The following is a 19,065-nucleotide window of genomic DNA, read 5'->3' as shown; positions in this document are numbered from 1 at the left end:
GAATACTTATCAGCACACAGACTGAGCATGTCTCCCTCCGTTTTTACCCGGCTGATGTCCGACGTTGCTCGCTGACTTCACCTAAAGAGTGTAAGGATTTCTTTATACCTGGACGACTGGCTACTCAGAGCAGAACACCATCACAGAATATCATTTACCTGGAGATGCGAGTCGGTTCAGATCGCGCACGAGGCGCGCCGGAAATGTCGCAAGGACTTTCCCCTGGTAGTCACCTGACTACGGTTGACGATCCCTCGCAACGATCAGTAATAAAAATACCACTTTTAATTATGGTAGATTGACAAGTCTTGCTATAATGTACCAATTGGTGTTTCAATGACTGCAGGTGATGGATTCATGTACCACATGATACAATGGTTTTGATGCCAGAAGTGTGTTGGTAAAGACACCTTTGAAATGAGGATTATGAAATTAATTATGGGCTGAGTACCTAAGAACCAAAGCTATTAGGCTGTTGAAATATTGTTGTAGTAGTTGTGTATAGATATGTAGATCAAAGGTGGTTAGTTATGAATGTTAGTCAGGTATGTGACGCACAAAACACTGCATGTATGGCTTTCCATAAGGGGAGCTGGGAGGTTATGCTATATTATAAGCGAAGCGACCCATTGCTGAGCAAAGACCTGTTTGCGGATAATTAGAAATGTGCTCGTGTGGGGATGACTGGTACTGTTGATAAGTCTTTCCTCTTGCTTCAATTTAGGTTTCCATGGGAATAGGCTACACGGATCAGTTGCATTTTACCTAGAGATCTGGAACCTGGATGTCATTCTAATTGAGACCCTATCAACGTCCACTTCTTAATCTGTTTCTGAGCATTTGACCACCCTAGCAAAGAAATGCTACTCTTTTCATTTGAAGTATGTTTGTTTCATTAGCCTCTACTTTGTATAATTCTTTTGATGCTGGTTATTTCCAACAAACTGAAGTGGATTACATATTTTGCGTTTTACTCGAGTGCAAGGTATTGTTTTGTATGTTTAGGAAGCTCGATGTAATTTTCTCTCAACTTTGGTGCATGTTCTGGCAATGAGTAATTCACAAAGCTATCTTTTTTAAGTTTAACAGAGGGACTAAATTGTTCTCAAGATGGAAAGGCAATGAAAGATAGTCACTAGTAGCGTGCCAGAGTGGCAAAGCATGGATAACGTAACTTGAATAAGATCACAATGAGCTAGAAGCTTTCTGGATGGGGATTAGATTGTGTTGAACTAGAGGCTGGGTAAAAGTGTGGGAGTTACTATACAGTTTACTTAGGGAAGGGGCCTCAGTTACATGGAATAGACCTAAAAATGTACGGAGTACTTTTTTTCTTAATACTGGATTGTATGTACATAGGTGTATATATAGTACCGTATTTAAAAATATCAAAGGTTCAAAACAGATTTTGCAAATTGTATGAGAATTTGATCACCGGGTGTACGCAGGATTGTTAGAGATGCTTGGGAATTTACTAAGGGAGGTTTCTTCATTCTGTCAATGCCTACACAAGGAATCGCTATTCCAGTATTTCCTAGTTGGATAACTCTCCCTGGCGTTTCTGTTGCAACCTGATGTACAAAATCAGGTTGTACCTAAAATGGTATTAATTTCAAGACTTTAGTATCCTACAAATGTGGTCTCCGTAGTTTTGTGCACAATTTTTAAATTTAATTTATCCATTTGTCCTTATCTCTCATCTTTAATTTTATTTCCTTTCTTAATTTGGCATTGTAACGTTGCATTCATCACCACGCAACCACAGTTTTGCCTTTAGCAATTTATGAATACAATGCCTTCTAGCAGTGACTATTTTTGTTTAAAATTTACCTGATGCAAGTTTAAATGTGCAAGAGGCCAGAATTTTACTCAATAGGTTCATAGTATCAGGGATTTGCCTTTCCTCCAGTGGCCCATCTTGTTGGTTGAATTCCCTGTATAGTTCATATTTTTTTTTTTGTAACCTATGTATTTTAGTTTAGTGATGGGGTACCTACAACTCCTGAATTTCAACTCTGTATTCACACTTCCTCAAGGTTAAGTTTCCTACATCCACCAGAAGTTCGTACGTTTACTCGTATCATTTAGTCCTTATCAACCAGACTTTTGGGGTTGGAGAAGTGGTTATAATTTAACACTATCCTGTGTTTGCTGTTGTCTTTAATTTCATTTATTCTAAGTTCTGCATTTAATATTTGTTGCTGCCTATTTTCTTCCATCTTGCTGCTCAGTCTCTCTTTAATCTGCTGCGACTGAGATGGATGACTTACAATGGCCCAGCATAAGTTACATACTGTATATCCTAAATTTAAGATATCCTTTTCCAATGTTCGCAAGGGGAACGGTTGACTGATAAGCTGTATATTTTAAACATGAATGCTCTCTTGATCCCTGCCCCTAGTTACTCTCCTAAAAGTACCTTTGTTATCATAGTTTTATGCAGTGTTGGGTAGTGTGTAAAATTCTTCAGACTTATGTTGGTACATTTCGAGGGAGTGTCTAGGGAGAGCTCATCTCGAGCTCATTAAGGTATTATTATCATCATTATTATTACTAGCCAAGCTACAACCCTAGTTGGAAAAGCATGATGCTTTAAGCCCAAGGGCTCCAATAGGGAAAAATAGCCCAGTGAGGAAAGGAAATAAGGAAATAAATAAATGAGATCAAATTAACAATAAATCATTCTAAAAACAGTAACGTCAAAATAGATATGTCATATATAAACTATTAACAATGTCAAAAACATATGTCAGATATAAACTATAAAAAGACTCATGTTATCCTGGTCAACATAGAAAAATCTGCTCCAACTTTGAACTTTAGAAGTATAAGTTATTGGTGGGAAAGATACAATAATGTTATAAAAAAGTTTATTTTCTTTAAGTAGGCAGGAGAAGATGCTATTAGCAGCATTGCTAGCTCTTAGCATACAGTAGGTTATATATATATATATATATATATATATATATATATATATATATATATATATATATATATATATATATATATATTTTATGAATTAGTCTAGTGATAATTTTCCCTTTTTTTCAAGTTAATTATTCATGGATGTGGAGTTCATAGAAGAATTTTGTCTGAAATAAAATAAAATTTGATTTAAATTAAGTTGTAAATTGATAATATATACTTTAACGTGTTTATTGGTAAGAAATTATAATTAGTAAGTATATAATTTATATGGTTTAAGATTAGCGGGAAGTAACAAAAACGATGATTTTAAATTCTCTCTCTCTCTCTCTCTCTCTCTCTCTCTCTCTCTCTCTCTCTCTCTCTCTCTCTCTCTCTCTCTCTCTCTCTCAGGCGCACACACATGTCTTGACATTCTTATGAATATGGAACACTGTGTCTATCCGGCTGTGTAGGCCTACCGAGTTAATGGTATTTTAAGCCGTTACAAATCAAAAATCGAAAAAAAGGTTGAATGAAATCAAACAAAAATGCAAGTTATATTCCCCTATGCATTGCCTTTGTAAATTCCTTTATTGATTTCTTGGCTGTATGTTTCTTAACCCTGACCTTCGCAACACATTTCTTGTTTCCTAGCGAGAGGGCGGTAGTGAGTGTGTGTGTGTGTGTGTGTGTGTGTGTGTGTGTTCGTAGGCCTAGTCACCGGCTTCCTCTTCTCTCTCTCTCTCTCTCTCTCTCTCTCTCTCTCTCTCTCTCTCTCTCTCTCTCTCTGAGACCACTATCCACTAATGATACTAGATTATTAGTGTTATAAATGTCTATAAATATTGATATATTTCTATATAACTGAAAATCGTTATTTCCCACCATAGGCCGGTTCGTTGTAGGCCCTAAATTTTTATGGTACCATCTTCCCTCCCCCTCCCTCCTTCCCCCCACCATATAATAGGGGAGCAGTAGATGGAATGCTAAAAAAAAAAACGTATATTTTTAACGTATATTTATACATATAAAACCCCAGCCATGAAATCACATACTTCGAGCTGTTTAATATACATCATACGTCCATATATACTGTACGTTTCTGTACTTCCTGTTGTCATTCTATAGGCGTATAGGTTTCCCGTACGGCATCAGCGCGCATGCGCGCCGCTTCTACCGGGTTACTGGGTGCAGGAGAAGTAGCAAGTCAGTCAGTAGTGAGTCAACGCTGTCGGTGGGAAGTAGATCAATTCTAAAAAAAAAAAAAGTGTCGTAGTGTAGATAAACCTTGTAAGTAATTCATACTTATTTAAGTATCCCTAAGTATTGGCTGTGGAAAATCGCATGTGAGCTGTGTGTGTAAAATTGGGTGTGTTAAAAAGCTTTTTGTGTGTAATTGGTTAGTATCGTTAATTGGGTTGTCGCCTATTTCATAGGTATTAATGTCTTTTATTATGACCGAAATCATATGGAGGATTCTAGAATTTTCCAGATATATTTTGTAGCAAATTATTATCTGCTGTAGCTATACATACCGCTACGTAGCTCTTCCCTGTAGCTAGCTCACTGTACCGTGTGACCTCTCTCTCTCTCTCTCTCTCTCTCTCTCTCTCTCTCTCTCTCTCTCTCTCTCACACCCCACGTATTTGCTGTACGGAGACATGCTAGTTACATTATTACCTTGTATTATGCCATATTTTTTTTAGCCTCCACATCGGTGCTATAATACCCACTCGATAGTTTGACTTTCATCAGCATGGGCTCATGAACAGCACGTTGAGCCCATTGATAGTTTGTTTCTTGTGGATTTAGTAAGATGTTTCTGAGATGATCGGAGGTGACAAGGAATTTTCAGTTCTTTGGGTTACTGTGAAATTAGTGTTGGGTTTAAAGGAAACAGTCTGTGATGGGGCGTAGGAAATAAGTCTCTTGATGGGGCAGTAGGAAATAAGTCTCTTGATGGGGCAGTAGGAAATATGTCATTTGATGGGGCAGTAGGAAATATGTCTTTTGATGGGGCAGTAGGAAATAAGTCTTTTGATGGGGCAGTAGGAAATAAGTCTTTTGATGGGGCAGTAGGAAATAATTCTTTTGATGGGGCAGTAGGAAATAAGTCTTTTGATGGGGCAGTAGGAAATATGTCTTTTGATGGGGCAGTAGGAAATAAGTTTTGATGGGGCAGTAGGAAATATGTCTTTTGATGGGGCAGTAGGAAATATGTCTTTTGATGGGGCAGTAGGAAATATGTCTTTTGATGGGGCAGTAGGAAATATGTCATTTGATGGGGCAGTAGGAAATATGTCATTTGATGGGGCAGTAGGAAATATGTCATTTGATGGGGCAGTAGGAAATAAGTCTTTTGATGGGGCAGTGGGAAATAAGTCTTTTGATGGGGCAGTGGGAAATAAGTCTTTTGATGGGGCAGTGGGAAATAAGTCTTTTGATGGGGCAGTGGGAAATAAGTCTTTTGATGGGGCAGTGGGAAATAAGTCTTTTGATGGGGCAGTGGGAAATAAGTCTTTTGATGGGGCAGTGGGAAATAAGTCTTTTGATGGGGCAGTGGGAAATAAGTCTTTTGATGGGCAGTGGGAAATAAGTCTTTTGATGGGGCAGTGGGAAATAAGTCTTTTGATGGGGCAGTGGGAAATAAGTCTTTTGATGGGGCAGTGGGAAATAAATCTTTTGATGGGGCAGTGGTAAATAAATCTTTTGATGGGGCAGTGGGAAATAAGTCTTTTGATGGGGCAGTGGGAAATCTTTTGATGGGGGCAGTGGGAAATAAATCTTTTGATGGGGTAGTGGGAAATTCAGTCTTTAGATGGGGTAATAGGAAATTCAGTCTTTTGATGGGGTAGTGTGAAACTATTTTGAAGGGGTAATATGAAATTCGGTCTTTTGATGGGGCAGTGGGAAACTCTGTCTTTTGATGGGGTAATATGAAACTGCCTTTTGATGATGGGGCAGTGGGAAACTCTGCCTTTTGATGATGGGGCAGTGGGAAACTCTGCCTTTTGATGATGGGGCAGTGGGAAACTCTGCCTTTTGATGGGGCAGTGCCTTTTGATGGGGCAGTGGGAAACTCGGTCTTTTGATGGGGCAGTGGGAAACTCGGTCTTTTGATGGGGCAGTGGGAAACTCGGTCTTTTGATGGGGCAGTGGGAAACTCGGTCTTTTGATGGGGCAGTGGGAAACTCGGTCTTTTGATGGGGCAGTGGGAAACTCGGTTTTTTGATGGGGCAGTGGGAAACTCGGTCTTTTGATGGGGCAGTGGGAAACTCGGTCTTTTGATGGGGCAGTGGGAAACTCTGCCTTTTGATGGGGCAGTGGGAAACTCTGCCTTTTGATGGGGCAGTGGGAAACTCGGTCTTTTGATGGGGCAGTGGGAAACTCTGCCTTTTGATGGGGCAGTGGGAAACTCGGTCTTTTGATGGGGCAGTGGGAAACTCTGCCTTTTGATGGGGCAGTGGGAAACTCTGCCTTTTGATGGGGCAGTGGGAAACTCTGCCTTTTGATGGGGCAGTGGGAAACTCTGCCTTTTGATGGGGCAGTGGGAAACTCGGTCTTTTGATGGGGCAGTGGGAAACTCTGCCTTTTGATGGGGCAGTGGGAAACTGCCTTTTGATGGGGCAGTGGGAAACTCTGCCTTTTGATGGGGCAGTGGGAAACTCGGTCTTTTGATGGGGCAGTGGGAAACTCTGCCTTTTGATGGGGCAGTGGGAAACTCTGCCTTTTGATGGGGCAGTGGGAAACTCGGTCTTTTGATGGGGCAGTGGGAAACTCGGTCTTTTGATGATGGGCCAGTGGGAAACTCTGCCTCTTGATGATGGGGCAGTGGGAAACTCTGCCTCTTGATGATGGGGCAGTGGGAAACTCTGCCTCTTGATGATGGGGCAGTGGGAAACTCTGCCTCTTGATGATGGGGCAGTGGGAAACTCTGCCTTTTGATGGGGCAGTGGAAAACTCTGCCTTTTGATGGGGCAGTGGGAAACTCTGCCTTTTGATGGGGCAGTGGGAAACTCGGTCTTTTGATGGGGCAGTGGGAAACTCTGCCTTTTGATGGGGCAGTGGGAAACTCTGCCTTTTGATGGGGCAGTGGGAAACTCGGTCTTTTGATGATGGGCCAGTGGGAAACTCGGTCTTTTGATGATGGGCCAGTGGGAAACTCTGCCTCTTGATGATGGGCCAGTGGGAAACTCTGCCTCTTGATGATGGGGCAGTGGGAAACTCTGCCTCTTGATGATGGGGCAGTGGGAAACTCTGCCTCTTGATGATGGGGCAGTGGGAAACTGCCTCTTGATGATGGGGCAGTGGGAAACTCTGCCTCTTGATGATGGGGCAGTGGGAAACTCTGCCTCTTGATGATGGGGCAGTGGGAAACTCTGCCTTTTGATGATGGGGCAGTGGGAAACTCCATCTTTTGATGGGCAAGTAGAAAAATTAGTCATAATGGGATTACAGGAAATTTCGTTTGAGGGGGTTATAAGAAGTGTTGATGGGGTTGCAGAGGAAAATTATTTTTTTGATGGGATTTCAAGAAAATAATTTGATGGGATTACAGGAAAATAAGTATTGATGGGGTTTTAGATGAATCTTTGAGAATGCAGGACTAAATCTAATGATAAATTGCTTATTGATGGGATTATACGGAACTCTATTGATGGGATTAAGAAGCGAGAGTATATTAAGATTACAGGAAATCTAGAGTTAAGGGGATTACATGGAATTTATTCTATTGATGGGGATTAGGGATTCAAAGTATATTGGTGGGATTACATGAATCTGTATATTAAAGCAATCGCAGGGAATTTATTCTACTGGTCGATAATAGGAAACTAATTTAAAGGGATTACAGGGAATTTATTCTATAGATGGCATTACAGGAAACTAAAGGGATTACAAGGAATTTATTGTATCGGATTACAGGGAATTATTTTGATGGGATTACATGGAATTTATTCTATTGGATAACAGGAAACTAATTTAAAGGGATTACATGGAATTTATTGATGGGATTACATGGAATTTATTGATGGGATTACTGGGAATTTATTGATGGGATTACTGGGAATTTATTGATGGGATTACAGGGAATTTATTGATGGGATTACAAGGAATTTATTGTATCAGATTACAGGGAATTTTGATGGGATTACAGGGAATTTAGTCTACTGGTGCATAGGAAATGTAGTCTGTTAATGGGATTTCAGGGAATTTATTCAATGATTAATGGAAACTTTTAAAGGGATTACGGGGATTATTTTCTGATGGAATTACAGAAAACTATTAAATGGATTGCAGGGTATTTGATCTATTGATGGGATTACAGGAAACTGGCAAGGGATTACAGGGAATTTGATGTATTGTTGGGATTACAGAAGAACTGGCAAGGGATTATAGGGAATTTGTTCTTTTGTTGGGATTACAGGAAACTGGCAAGGGATTACAGGGAATTTGTTCTTTTGTTGGGATTACAGGAAACTGGCAAGGGATTACAGGGAATTTGTTGTATTGTTGGGATTACAGAAAAACTGGCAAGGGATTACAGGGAATTTGTTCTATTGAAGGATTACAGGCTGTCTGAAAGGGATTACACATTTTATTCTATTGATGGGATTACAGGGACTTTATTGATGGGATCACAAAAAACAAAATGAAAACATGGAATTTATTCTATTGGTGGGATTTCAGGGAACATTCTATTAAAGTGATTACAAGGGCTTTATTAATGGGATTACAGGAAACTCAGAGGGATTTTATTCTGATAGGATTACAGGCAGCTGTATTAAAGGGGTTACAGGAAATTTATTTAATGATGCAATTACAGGAAAATCTTAAGATATTACTGGGGATTTAATCTATGGGATTACTGGAAGTTGTCCATCAAAGGGGTAACAGGGAATTCAATCTATTGATGGGATTAAAGCACCAAAATATATTGATGGGATTACAGGACAGTCTATTGAGGTGATCGGCAGGGTATTTTTTCTATTGATTAGATTACAGGCAGTTATTAAAGAGAATACAGGGAATTAATTGGTGGGATTACAGGAAAATTTTCCAGTATTACAGGGAATTTATTCTGATGGGATTCCAGGAAACTGTATTAAAGGGATTATAGGGAATTTATTCTGTGATTCCAGGAAACTCTATTAAAGGGATTACAGGGAATTTATTCTGATGGGATTCCAGGAAACTGTATTAAAGGGATCACAGGTAAATAATTATATTGATGGGATTACAGGGAATTAAATCTGTTGATGGGATTGCATGGAATTCTATTGATGAGATTACATAAAACTGTCTTAAAGGATTACATGGAGTTTATTCTGATGATTGTTCAGGAAACTATTAAAGTGATTACAGAGAATTTATTCTATTGACGAGATTACTGGACACTATTAAAGGGATTACAGAGAATTTATTCTATTGACGAGATTACTGGACAGTATTAAAGGGATTACAGAGAATTTATTCTATTGACGAGATTACTGTAAACTATTTAAGGGATTACAGAATTTATTCTATTGATGAGATTACTGGAAACTATTGAAGGGATTACAGAATTTATTCTATTGATGAGATTACTGGAAACTATTGAAGGGATTACAGAATTTATTCTATTGATGAGATTACTGGAAACTATTAAAGGGATTACAGAGAATTTATTTTGTTGATGAGATTACTGGAAACTATTAAAGGGATTACAGAGAATTTATTTTGTTGATGAGATTACTGGAAACTATTGAAGGGATTACAGAGAATTTATTCTATTGACGAGATTACTGGAAACTATTGAAGGGATTACAGAGAATTTATTCTATTGACGAGATTACTGGAAACTATTGAAGGGATTACAGAGAATTTATTCTATTGACGAGATTACTGGAAACCATTGAAGGGATTACAGAGAATTTATTCTATTGACGAGATTACTGGAAACTATTAAAGGGATTACAGAGAATTTATTCTATTGATGAGATTACGGGAAGCTCTAATATAGGACATGAGAAGCTTTGTATAAAGGGATTACAGGAAATTTATTTAAATATAATACAGGAAACTATTAAAGGTATTACTGATAATTTATTCTAGTAAATGGGATTACAGGAAACCAATAGATTACAGTAATTTTATTCTATTAATGGGAATACGGGAAACTATTAAAGGGATTACAGGAAATTTTTTTAGTGGTATTACAGAAAACTATTAAATTGATGGTATAAAAGAACTTGTGTATTATAGGGATTTCAGGGAAATTAGTCTATGGGATTACACAAAATTTAGTTTATTTTTTTAGATTATAGGGAATTTATTCTATTTGTGAGGATATAGGAAGCAGTCTATTAAAGGGATTACGTGGGATTTATTCCTTTGGGATTATAGGAAACCATTAAATGGGTCAGTGATTTTATTCTATTGGTGGGATTACATGAAATCATTAAAGGAATTACAGGAATTTATTCTGTGATTACATGAAACTATCAAAGGATTACAAGGTATTTAGTCAAATGATGGGATTACACTGGATTTAGTCTATTGATGGGATTACACTGGATTTAGTCTATTGAGGAGTACACTGGATTTAGTCTTATGGGAGTACACTGGATTTAGTCTTATGGGAGTACACTGGATTTAGTCTTATGGGAGTACACTGGATTTAGTCTTATGGGAGTACACTGGATTTAGTCTTATGGGATTACACTGGATTTAGTCTTATGGGATTACACTGGATTTAGTCTTATGGGATTACACTGGATTTAGTCTTATGGGATTACACTGGATTTAGTCTTATGGGATTACACTGGATTTAGTCTTATGGGATTACACTGGATTTAGTCTATTGATGGGATTACACTGGATTTAGTCTAGTGAGGAGTACACTGGATTTAGTCTTATGGGATTACACTGGATTTAGTCTTATGGGATTACACTGAATTTAGTCATGTGATTACATGGAACGTGAGTGTGGGATTACAGGAAACTCCATTGATTGGATTGAAAGACCTCACTACATAGCATTTCTTGCTGAGGAAACGTTAAGTTTGTGGTCTTGCCGGGGAAACGTTCATGTTTGTGGTCTTGCCGGGGAAACGTTCATGTTTGTGGTCTTGCCGGGGAAACGTTCATGTTTGTGGTCTTGCCGGGGAAACGTTCATGTTTGTGGTCTTGCCGGGGAAACGTTCATGTTTGTGGTCTTGCCGGGGAAACGTTCATGTTTGTGGTCTTGCCGGGGAAACGTTCTGTTGGTGGTCTTGCCGGGGAAACGTTCTGTTGGTGGTCTTGCCGGGGAAACGTTCTGTTGGTGGTCTTGCCGGGGAAACGTTCTGTTGGTGGTCTTGCCGGGGAAACGTTCTGTTGGTGGTCTTGCCGGGGAAACGTTCTGTTGGTGGTCTTGCCGGGGAAACGTTCTGTTGGTGGTCTTGCCGGGGAAACGTTCTGTTGGTGGTCTTGCCGGGGAAACGTTCTGTTGGTGGTCTTGCCGGGGAAACGTTCTGTTGGTGGTCTTGCCGGGGAAACGTTCTGTTGGTGGTCTTGCCGGGGAAACGTTCTGTTGGTGGTCTTGCCGGGGAAACGTTCTGTTGGTGGTCTTGCCGGGGAAACGTTCTGTTGGTGGTCTTGCCGGGGAAACGTTCTGTTGGTGGTCTTGCCGGGGAAACGTTCTGTTGGTGGTCTTGCCGGGGAAACGTTCTGTTGGTGGTCTTGCCGGGGAAACGTTCTGTTGGTGGTCTTGCCGGGGAAACGTTCTGTTGGTGGTCTTGCCGGGGAAACGTTCTGTTGGTGGTCTTGCCGGGGAAACGTTCTGTTGGTGGTCTTGCCGGGGAAACGTTCTGTTGGTGGTCTGTTGATGGTCCGGACGGGGACATGGATTGTTGGTTTTGCCAGTTAACTGTTCTGTTGACAGTCTGTCCAGGGAAATAGTCTGTTATGGAAAGGGTCTATTATGGTCTTTGCAGAGGAAATGGTCTGTTATGGTCTATTAATGGTATATTAATGGGTGTGCTGAGGGAAGACTGTTAATAATTTTGCTGGCAGATTAAGGGGAAGAGTTCTATTAATGGAATTACTGGGGATAGCTTGTTATTGGGAATTTGTTTAGACCAATGTTTGAATATAATTTTTCCCATATTGGTTCTACAATTTTCTAGATATTTAGTTTATAATATACACGAGTAGACATAATGAAATTTTTGTCTTGAAATGAAATTGAATTTTTTTCCCCTGATGTTAAAATTTAATCTTCTTTTTTCCAGATGTTATCGTTTAGATGATGGACCATACCTTTGGTGGCTCTGGTGTGGGCCTAGATAGTGCAAGTAAGTTGCTTTTATTTTACTTGTTCTCTTTTGTTTAACTGTCTGCCATAGGCCTTGTGCATTTCATAACGGTAGAAGTAAATTAAGTGGCTTATTTTACTTGGATCCCCCAGTTTTGGTAAAATTAATCCATATTTCTTATGAAGATTAAATTTATAATCACACTCCTAGTAAGAAAGAACAAGTCTGGTTTATAATGAGTACAATGGCCACATTTAACAAAGTTGAGTGTTTTAAATAATGGTTAGGGAGATTTTAGATAATAGGCTGATGCTACTGTCCTAAGATACTACGATACGGTGCAACCTTAGTTGGTAAAGCAGAAAGCAGAGAGCCTTGCAGCCCCAACAGGGAACGTATCTTGTTTTTGAAAATGAAAGGGCTGTGAAGAATCTACTTAACAAAAGAGAAGAACAGTTTTTGAAATAGAATAGAATCGTGACTTTTGAGTAAATATTCCTTATCAAGACCATCTCCAAAGATTTCATTAGTTAAAAACTAAGGGAAATGTAACATTGGTAAATTTCCGGACATTTTTGTCCCTGTAAATGCTACACTTGGAAAAAGGAAGGTTGTCCAAGACTAGAGATTGGATTGATTTTGTTGATTCTAAGTTGTTGGCAGATGTATTTGTTTCCTCATCACGGAAATGTATACCTTTGCAGTGATATACAAGTACCTAAATACTGTATGCCTACCGGAACCATCAAAATCTGTCCTCAATTTATTTGTCAGAATGATTATAAATTGTGAATAATTTTCAATCATGTTCTGGTGTGTGCATGTTGGAGGAAACCCTTAAGAGAAATTTTGTCCACTGGCTACCTTCTCTACTTTATATGCAGCGAGCAACCGTAATGTACAAGCATTGCAGCATCCATGACTAAAGAATGCAAAATGTTTGCCATAGGAGGACCCCTCTCCAATGCCTTCTATCAAAGGTATCTCACCATCTATTCTAATTCTCTGCCTCCTGCTTGATCCCTCCCAAACCCTCTCTCACTCCCCCCACCATCCATCCTCAATGTGCCCACACCATCCGTCGTGACATTTTTTTATCTCCTGTAATCTTTACTATGCCTGCCACTCTTTGGATAATTTTCCCATCCCTCAAGCAGTGATATTTGTGTAATCCACTTCAGCATCCTCGTCTCTGTTCTCTTAAGCTTTGTTCCCCTTTTCATCATGGAGCTGACGTTTCCAATACATACTGTCCATTAACCCTTTTACCCCCAGGCTATTTGGAAATATCCAACCCTTAACCCCCAGGGGGTTATTTTTTTCCCAGCACATTTTGCAGTATATTTTTTTTAAATTGCTCTAACAGCCTTAATTTTTGTCAGAGAGAGGTCAGGTTGGTCTCATTCTCTTGGTAAATGCCTGAATTTTCTCAAAAAATTATCAAAAATATGAAATTTTTTTTTTTCATAGCCTTTTTTTGCAAGGACGTACCGGTACGTCCATGGGGGTAATGGGATGGCTTTTGTCAAACGTACCAGTACGTCCTTTAGGGGTAAGAGGGCTAACACTGGTCTTATTACTGTGCCATAGATCTTGACTTTTACCATGATGGGATTGCATCGCATACCACAACTGCTATCTCCTTCAGCTCCCCCTGCCGCTTTTATTGTATTCGCAACTTCAGCCTCACTTCCTCCCTCCTGACTTGTAGTCGATTCCAAGTATCTTAAATTGTTTCACCTGTTGTATAACAGAGCCTCTACGTTTATGTATAGTTATCCCGTCCCTACCTTCCTTACTACTCACTATGCAAGTTCTCTTCTCCAGCTGTAATCACCAAATCATTTGCATATACTAATTCCCAGGTAACTACTACCCCTCTGATTTTATGTCGCTCCACTCATATAAGTATTGTAACTGATAAGATAAGATATATATGGATATATGAAACAAAAAATTCATGTAGTACAGATATACTCTTAACATTCATAAGAAGATAGAGAAAATAGTTAGTGGGGCTGCTTTCTCTAGTTTATAGTTAAGCCCAGGTGTTTTGATGTGTACAATGAATGTTGAGGAAGCTGAATATATTGGCCAAAACATGTCTAAAAGATGCTGGACCAAAATATAAAGATGTAGCTGATATATAAAAATGTCAAAAGATCCTGTTAAATTATTCATGAGAAATAACATTACAGTGTTAGCTTGGCATAGCAGAAACCTTATGCTATACTAAAGAATTTAATCTTTCAAGATAAGATTTTTCATTGTTATAAATAATCAAAGCTTGGTCTGTCATATATAAAATCTGTTTTTAAGTCAAACACCATTGTTTGTTGCAAATTATTTTATGAACTTATTTTTCAGTTAAGTTAGGAAGATTTTTTTCTGCTTAATGTAATTTTTGGTCAGATTTTGTAATTCTCATTGATGCTTATTTTTTCACAGAATGGCTAGTGCATTCCCTGGCGGACATAATGACCATAATATGGATGGGTTGGGTCCCTCCGGACTTGGAGGAATAGCTGAAGGAATGGATGGCGTCTGTGACAGCAGAGACAGATTGAGCGGACTCAACCTCGCTGTGAGCATAGCGAGTGGAAGGAGCGGGTTTGAATTCGGCAACAGCCTGGTTCGAACGTGTCCGTTATGCAGGTCGGCCCTGGAAGACACCCGAATCCTACCGTGCTTCCACACTGTGTGTAGAGCTTGCTTGGAGTCTTTAGCCATTGGAACCACTATAACTTGTCCCACTTGCCATGCCAAAATCAATCTTGACCAACCCATCAACTCAGGGTCCCCTTTCTTGCTACCCTCCATCCTCGAAATGGTTTCCCCCAACAATGAGGCGTCGCAGTCGCCGACGAGTGGCCTTCTGAGTCTGCCGATACCGACCCCCCTGCTCCCGAACAGCGATCAGATGCGTACTTTCCCACACATACCGAGCGACGGCGGGAGGCATCGGTTTTATTTATGCGCTAGCTGCGACGAGGGCCAGCACGCCTCTTCAAGGTGCCAGGATTGCAATGAAGCCCTCTGTGACTCTTGTGTGAGGGCCCACCAACGGGTGCGGTTAACTAAGGATCATTTCATCGTGCCTCTGTCGGACGGGGAAAGCAATGGGGTTGTGGCACTTACGCCCAGGAGGAATGCGTGCAGTAGGAATTACATGCAGGAAGAGAACAATCATGTCTCGATGGCGCTTTCCTCGCCTCCAGGTGCAATAGGTTCTCACTCCTCACTAAACTCTAATGTATCTTTCTGTAGTCAACATGAAATTGAGTATTTTAGGTTTTACTGTGAAGTTTGCAATGTTCTCATATGTCGTGAATGCACTTCACAGGCCCACAGGGGGCACTCCTTTGTATTTTTAGAGGACGCCATTGAAGCCTCTCGCAATGACACCTTGCGATTGCTGACAGAGGCTCGTAGTGGCATTCGTGCCATCGAAGAGAGCATCGGTTTGACTAAGCGAATGGTAGATCGCGTCGACCTCAGGGCTCAGGCGGTGGCTAACGATGTCCGAAACACTGCGAGGAGGCACATTACCGCCATAGAAGAACGAGAACGCAAGTTATTGAACAAAGTAGAGAAGATTCGCCTTGTCAAAGGAAAAACGCTCAAAGACCAAGTAGATGACCTGACCACGGCTCTGGCCAGACTTAACCGCACCGTCGAAACGATAGGGTCCGTCGTGGATTCCCATAATCCTCTGGATTTGATTCAGATTCGGAACCAAGCCGTGGCAGACATGCACGAACTGAGACAGGTGAAAGCGCATTTAAGTCCACATGAAGACGACATCATTACTTTTACCATGACTGACGTTACCTTACTCCAGAGCATTAGTAACATGGGTGTCATATCTTCCTCCGGCTTCGCCCCAAATTCGTTTGCGTTTGGCCGCGGCCTTCGTCAGGCCCTTCGTGGTAGGATCTCTACGTTCATGGTGCACGCCAAGAACCATCTGGGCGATGCTAGACAGATCGGTGGCGACCCATTACGTGTCATTGTCCATGGTCCGGACGGCTTGTATTTCAGGGCCGAGGCTCAGGACAAGGGTAATGGGTCCTATTTAGTTACCTACCAGCCACAGCTTGAAGGTCGACATGTTGTAAGTGTTCTACTGCAGGGGCTTGACGTCAAAGGATCGCCATTCAACGTAGATGTGAAATGTGGTCGTAACTACAGCAATGTCGGTCAGGTGCTCCTCTCTATTGGATCAGAGGGTGAGGGAGAAGGGCAGCTTTGCCGTCCGTGGGGCTGTTGCTGTGACAAAGAGGGCCACATCATCGTTGCTGATCGCAGCAACAACAGAGTGCAAGTCTTCAACCCAGACGGTAGTTTCCATCACTCATTTGGCTCTGCTGGAACTCGGCCAGGTCAATTTGACAGGCCGGCAGGGGTTGCTGCAGACCCAATTGGCAGGATCGTAGTGGCTGACAAGGATAATCATCGCATACAGGTCTTCACATTTGATGGAACATTCCTCTTCAAGTTTGGAGAAAAGGGCAGTAAGAATGGTCAGTTCAATTACCCCTGGGATGTGGCCGTGAACGAAGAGGGCCTCATCGTAGTGTCTGATACTCGAAACCATCGTATCCAAGTCTTCAATCCTGATGGTAGTTTCATGAATAAATATGGTTTTGAAGGCTCTCTTTGGAAGCACTTTGATTCGCCCAGGGGAGTGTGCTTCAACCAAGAAGGCCACATTGTCGTGACTGACTTCAACAATCACAGACTCCTCGTCATTGACCCAGACTTCCAGACGGCTCGCTTCCTGGGGTGCGAGGGCACTATCAATGGCCAGTTTTTGAGACCCCAGGGCGTTGCAATCGATCAGGAGGGACACCTCATCGTTGCCGATTCTCGTAACCACCGTGTTCAAATCTTCCAGAACAATGGCAATTTTTTGTGTAAGTTTGGGACGCCTGGCACAGGTCCCGGGCAGCTAGACCGTCCTAGCGGAATATGCGTGTCTCCCGAAGGCTATATAATTGTAGTTGATTTTGGCAACAATCGGGTGCAAGTGTTTTGAGGCGTTGATAGTTAGTGACACACTGTAATCTCTCTACTGGTATTAGATATTTTGATAGGGTTAAGTTCCAGCGATTTGTATTCGCAGTGAAGTGTCTTTATTATAAAGTACAAAATGTTTATGTAACATCGTACAAATTTTACAATTTTACAGGTAACGTACTTTTTATTTTGTAACTCAATTGAGGTTCAATCATAATTTGGAGATTGATACAGGGTAATTTTTGTAATTTAAGTGAAAGGGATTTCATATACTGTACTGTACATATAGAACCTTGGAATTTTATTTCAAAGTTAGTGGGTCACTCCATTTAGTGGTAGGTGATTAACTCTAAGATGAATTTCTAAAGGCCTATCAAAAAGGGATTAGGCAATGATTTTAGTTTTTATCTCGTAACAATCTTCGTCGTGTGGTGCTCAGGATAAACTGTCAATTGTTCCTTAGCCACATTCATTGTGGTTTGTAGGTAAGAGCCAAAACTAGCAATTTGGAACAGCTCATCGAATGAAGCTAGGACAATTAGTTTTGTTTTTCGTTGTCGTCTTCATCAGCGTTGCAATTTCTAGCTATGTTTTGTCTCTCATCTCAAAAGCTCAGGGATCCAGTTTTATTTTTAATGTACTCCATATATGTAGTAGCCATTACTGAAGATGAAGTGGTGGATAATCCTTTTAAGTAAGTCCTGAAAGTGTCTGTTAACGGGTATGACGTATTTATAGTCACAAAATGTTAGGTCAAGTTTTAGCTAGTTTTGCTGCAGGCTACAAAGGTGGATTTCTTTTAAACTGATGTTCATTGCATTTAAGATTTAACTATTAAATCTATTGATGTTATAAATTTTTAAAGGCAAGCTTAAATTGCACAAACTACTACAAACTTGACTTAATATATCTTGTTCAAGTTTTTTTTTAATGAATTAAATCGGATGGCAGATGCATCTACCTCATTCTTAGGTTATAAGGAAAGTATTAATATTTGTTTATAACATAGTTTTTAATAACTTTACCATGCACAAAGTAAAGCATTGAACTAATTGCATAGAATATGCTGCTTTAAAGTGTGTGCTAAGGAATCTGTCAATGAAAACGGGTCTTCTATTGTGTGGAAATGTTTTAGAATAATATCTTGTCACTACTCTCCCATACGTGACTTTAATCCAGGTCTTATGCATTACTTCCGAGGAGGACGCGGCCATCTGGAAGTGTGTGTGTGTGGTGGCTGGTGAAGCCGTTAGATGGTATTATTATTATTATTGTAGATATCTTAAGATTCTATCTTTGTGTAAGACGCTGTGCGTGTTGTCTATGGTTTGGTTTGAAGAGATCTCATTGCCTATACGTAGATGTTTTATTTGGGAGGAAAGTTGCTGTCGTTGCCAGATGTAGCCACAAGTAGAGGAGTATAATCGTGGTCTGGGTAGCTAGATGATTTTTTTTTTTTTTTTGTACTTCTCGGTTTTTTGATGTCCGAAGCAGCTCATAGATTATAAGCTTCTTTTTAAAAAGAGAAAACAGTTCCTTCATTAAAGATGATTTTAATGGTTTAGATACTATACTACTACCTCAAGCTTAAACTTCTCAGGAAGAAGACTAATTGTAACTGTACTATTATATCATTCTCACAGATTTAGGTCTCCATAGCTTCAAGCCGTTGTATGCGACAACTTATACTGTATTAGGAATCGTGTAGTTGTCTTTGGTTAGAAAGCTGAGCCGAATACCAGGTTTATTAGACTCCATTGCCGTATTGTGAATACGTTAAATATATTGTGTACGAATATTTTTCAGAGATTTTGATATCTACGAATAACTGATGCTGTAGATCTGACTGTGACCTTTCGGTGCC

General features: G+C 40.2%; 1 protein-coding gene across 2 annotated transcripts in view; it reads left to right on the top strand.

Moving 5' to 3' along the window:
* Positions 1-18,780, top strand: part of LOC137635639 (E3 ubiquitin-protein ligase TRIM71-like) — a 29,625-nt gene extending 10,845 nt beyond the window's left edge. The window contains exons 2-4 of one of the 2 annotated variants that reach the window (XM_068368101.1): positions 12,159-12,221; positions 13,067-13,162; positions 14,631-18,780. In XM_068368101.1, coding sequence (XP_068224202.1) covers positions 13,101-13,162; positions 14,631-17,220 — 2,652 coding nt within the window. In that variant the 5' untranslated portion in view covers positions 12,159-12,221; positions 13,067-13,100 and the 3' untranslated portion in view covers positions 17,221-18,780. The remainder of the gene's footprint in view (positions 1-12,158; positions 12,222-13,066; positions 13,163-14,630) is intronic. The other variant, XM_068368102.1, reaches the window with a different exon arrangement.
* Positions 18,781-19,065: the final 285 nt, after the last annotated feature.

Source organism: Palaemon carinicauda, unplaced genomic scaffold (genome assembly GCF_036898095.1).
Source record: "Palaemon carinicauda isolate YSFRI2023 unplaced genomic scaffold, ASM3689809v2 scaffold152, whole genome shotgun sequence".
NCBI classification, from domain to species: Eukaryota; Metazoa; Arthropoda; class Malacostraca; order Decapoda; family Palaemonidae; genus Palaemon; species Palaemon carinicauda.
This window is presented reverse-complemented; position numbering and strand designations above follow the sequence as displayed.